The following is a 4,520-nucleotide window of genomic DNA, read 5'->3' on the forward strand; positions in this document are numbered from 1 at the left end:
GCCTGCCACACAGGCACTGGTGGGGCCACGGGAAGAGCAGTGAACTGGACTTGTATATGGACATGGTGTAAGAGAAATCTCAAGAAATTAACTGGAAATCTTTTATTAAGTGCCTGATAGAAGAGGTTGGGGTGGGAGGCTGCACCCTCACCGAGCATAGGGTGCAGCCCTGGAGTTCTCCTTTCCCCCACAAACCGTTACTACCCCCACCTGTTACTACCCCCACCTACAGGTTAACCTCTCAGCAGGGGCGATGCTGCAGGGCTACCATGGAAACGGATGTTTCTCCATGGAGGATCCTCCCCGTACCTATCCAGTCAAACTTTCCAGAAAACCAGAAAATTCTCAGGTACTTCATTTGGCAGAAAGAGTATTAAAATAGGCATAAATATGGTGTCTGTTTATGAAATCCAACAATAATGCCACAGTAATTTGGGGGTCCATAAGTAAGAGAGCAGAAAAGCAGAAGAACAGTTGGAGGTATTAGCGTTCCCTCAGTCGGCTTTGCCTCAAAGAAGAATCAAGTTCTTTGCACTTAATCAGCAGAAAAGTATTTATCAATTAGGTGGTGTTGAAAGAACATTAAAAAAAACCCCACTGTTTGGAGGCCGAAGGTCTATAATTATTAGGAAGGATTAAGAGTTTTATGACATAGCTTAATTAATGATGACTATAGAAAGGAACAAAGCTGCAAACATTATTGTGTAAGTAACTAGGAGTGGTCAGGATTATTTGAAGTTAATGATGAGCACCAGTAATACAATGAAATTTAAAAAAAAAAAAGCAACAGAGCCTTAGTGTTAGGTGTATTTCCTGATCTTATTCGGCTGTGCCGCAGCCAGACAGAAGCTCTATAGGGTAGGATATTTAAATCTAATTTTCCCTTTAGAAATGAATGAAAGGACTGTGAAAATAGTCTATCAGGAAGACGAACTGCTACAGCATTTAAAGTAACAAGCCTTTCTCATCTTTGTTTACTTACTTAGAAAAGCAGAAGCTAGTTTGTTAGCTTATGAATAACTGGAATCTTGGGGTAGAAGTTTTTACCATGACATGCACAGATGAGGCATATTTTTACACTGTAGTTAGAATATTCTTCTGTATATAAATGGCAGTAGCAGTTCTTGTTTGGCCTTGAGACCCCATTACGTAGAATGCCCCAAAATATCTGCTTCTGTTGATGAAACAAAGGAGCAGTGGACCACGAGCAAGAGAGCACTATCAGTAATATTTTCTTGCTCACATAATGTGCAAACTCCCATGGTAGCATGAGTGGTGAAGGGAAGGTACGCACATGCCCACCATGAGCACAGGACAGGCTAGAATCAAAGGCTTGCCAGGAGGGTTGGTTTGCTGGGAATTAATACTGGGAATCCCAGCTCTGGTTTGGTTTTAGGAGTGCAGAAAAAGCAACTGCTATACTACCAAACTATTAAATAAAAACCCACCAGGACAAACCTGGCTTCAGACACCTGGCTCTGCTGGGAGCCCAGGAGATGCACAATCCTGTATATTTCCAACTTTTAATGCCTGCAGGTTGCTAGCAGTGAAAGTGTGCCTGTCTGAGGGCCAGCAAAGCCCACTGGCAGGGACGCCAGCCTTGCCTGCTCGCTGGGATCTTTTACTGGAGAGCTGCAGTAAATCCTTTCCAGGTGTAGACAACTGCTACATCTTTTCCATCAGCATTTTCCGAGTGCTCGCACTCAGCTGACACTATAAGTTTCTTTGCCTCTTATTAGATCCTGGCATTGTAAATCAGACAGAAGCATGCCTGAAAAGAGGTGTACTGAAAAGACGTATCTGTAACATTCCTCCTTTATTTACCAGACCTCTCAGTGAGATCAACACAATGCACTCTGCTTCACCAATAATCTGTGGTATCAAAGTCCATGCCTCTAGGGACACAGGTACAGTGGCACAGTCCAGGGGAAACATGATTCACAAAGGCTGGGCTCTGGCTTCTAGGTTCCACCTTTTTTTTTTTTTTTTTTTCTTCTTTGGCACTTACTACAGATTCAGATGAATACTTCCCTTTTTCTAAGTTGGCTGTTGTGTACTTAACAAATACCAACCGGCTGTTAGGAATATAAGAGTTAACCTCCATGCGATCACCTTTACTGCACGCACACATGCCCAACTTTTACAGTGATAATTCAAAGCAAAGTCACTGGGAGCAGCCGTTTAGAACCAGGAGGACACAGCCACCCATAAACATTGCTCCTAAACTTACAGCCTCATCACTATAAAGACAATCACCCTCTTCCAGTAACCAAATTGGAAGCAATCCTTCTTGTATCTGATGGCTTACTGATATGTTTTAAATGCACAGTCAACAGTTTAATCCTGTAATGGTCCAGACCAAGTCATTTTGAGTCATATTGTAGTGCAGTACAGCAGCCCTGCATTGCAGCATTTTGATAATACACAGATGCTGCCAGCCAGGTAATTCCCAGACACAAACCAGTTTAGAGCTCTAAACAAAATCCTTCCCTGCCTTCCCACTAAATGACATCCCACTCTTCTTTTTCCCTTTACACTTCTTCCCTCTCATGTGGCATTTGCAAATGTGCATTAAGAAGCAATGCAGTTTAGGAGCCATTCCTATTTGCAAATATTTGTTTGTCTGTTCCAGCTCCTTTTTCCCCACTTAATATAAGTGACTCGCCTGCTTTTTCTCGTCCTCTTCTCAGTACCCATGCTGCAGCTCAGTTAAGAAACTGACTAATGGAGCTTTCTATGAATGGGAATCCACTCTGAAGTTTTTGTTTCATCAAGAGAGGCACAGGATGGTTAGTGCACAATAGTTACTGTATGTAAAACACAAGTTACGCATCTCAATTAATTAACTTTTATTTTTCTCTAGCAGTGCTGTAAATGCCTGCTAGGCATTTTTTCCTTTGTAAATGCTCTCACCTATTTTGAACCTAATTGCATTAGCATAGAAAAAACAAAATAAATCAAACCTGAACTCATATGTTACATCCTGTCTCCAGATGTAAATAGTATTTGAGTAGACAGTGGCACTGATGATATGAAAAGTAGAGAAGAGGCAAAGTCAAGCTGGTCTAAATAAGCCAAGGATTTAAATAAATTTTGGTTTAAATAAGCTGAAGCTTAAATAAGAGGAGTCAAGGATACTACTCCTCTTTGACAGTTTATTAACTAGAAAAAACAGCAAAAAATTGCTTCTGCCCCACAACGCTCAGTACTGACGCAAAGCACACACCCATCTACTCAGGGATGAGAGAACCAGTGTCATAAAGGTTTCAGAAAGCAAACCTCATCAGTTCTACTGTATTAGCACTTCTTCCCTGTGCAATGCAAACTTCAGCAACTCCACTGCACTAGCTTTTCTTCTCTGTCTAATGGGGGAGACAGATATTTTTGTCACTCTAGCCAGATTTCTTCTACCTAAAGTAAGACCTGCAGTCATTACCTGGCTGAGGAAGGAAGCCACTGCTCCTGCAATATATTCAAGATTTAGTTTACGCACGGGTGTTGCAATGGAAAGGCTCTGGAAGTCAGTACACTGCACTTGGGTGGCAAGGGATGTGCGCGAGGCAGCAGTCCCAGCTCTCCTGGCTGAAACACGCCCTTCCAGCTTCCCAGTCCCCAAAGCACCCTCGTCCAGGATCTTAAGGCGTGTCTGCTTATTTGTCCAGATATATTTTGTTTGAGGGAAAAGCACATGTAATCAGACCCACATGTTCCAGCAAAAACCAAAAAGTCCCTGAAAAGCCCAGAAACTGGGAGTGTGCAGTAAGAATATTACGCTCCTGATGCCAGATACAGAAACAGCTCAGCAAGTTAAAACAGAGGCACAATTACCCCGATGTAAGCCCCAGTGCAGGTATGCAGAGGAAACAGCATTTTTTTTTTTTTGTCTGCAGCCCATTTTAAGCTGCAGGTAGGGAGGCATTTGAATATCCAAGTTCCCTTGGCCAGGCAGGGTTAAATTAAGGCGCTCTCTCCATCCGAAGGGCCAGGGGAAGACCACCTGCCTGCTGTCCAGGTGTGGCTCTGCGTAACACGCCCTGTGTGAAGGTTTCCGCGCTCCGGCGCAGGGAGGGGGAGCTGGCCAGCACCGGGCAGGGCTGCTGGGACTGCAGCCTGCAGAGAGTTGAGAGACAGCAAACTGAAGAAGGGACTTGTGGCCAGTTGGCTCTCTTATTTTGGTTGTAAACTAACTTTACAATTCAAAAAATAATTAAAAAAACCCCGCAGAAAGCAGCTGTGCCACAACAGTAACTGCAGATGGGGCGAGCGCCCACCGCATCCGCTGCTTCCCAACCACCGCACCCGGCTGCAAGCCCGGTGGCAGGGGCTGGGGTCCCCAGAGGGTGGCAGGGGTGTCCCCACTCACCATAGTCCATGAGGGACTCGCAGCTCCAATTGAGATCCTCCTCGCCGCGGGTGCAGCTCTCCCACAGCGACGCTTGCTGCACGTAGGGCTCCGACTCGGACTCCAGCCAGCCCCGGCCCGCCAGGGCGATGATACCCATGATGATGGCCAGGCCCAG

General features: G+C 44.8%; 1 protein-coding gene across 1 annotated transcript in view; it reads right to left on the bottom strand.

The window, feature by feature from the left end:
- Window positions 1-4,517, bottom strand: part of LOC104468060 (p53 apoptosis effector related to PMP-22-like) — a gene marked incomplete at its 5' end in the record, with an annotated part of 8,627 nt that extends 4,110 nt beyond the window's left edge. Inside the window, one exon of the mRNA XM_010082064.1 lies at window positions 4,364-4,517. Coding sequence (XP_010080366.1) covers window positions 4,364-4,517 — 154 coding nt within the window. The remainder of the gene's footprint in view (window positions 1-4,363) is intronic.
- Window positions 4,518-4,520: the final 3 nt, after the last annotated feature.

Source organism: Pterocles gutturalis, unplaced genomic scaffold (assembly GCF_000699245.1).
Source record: "Pterocles gutturalis isolate BGI_N339 unplaced genomic scaffold, ASM69924v1 scaffold12064, whole genome shotgun sequence".
Lineage (NCBI taxonomy): Eukaryota > Metazoa > Chordata > Aves > Pterocliformes > Pteroclidae > Pterocles > Pterocles gutturalis.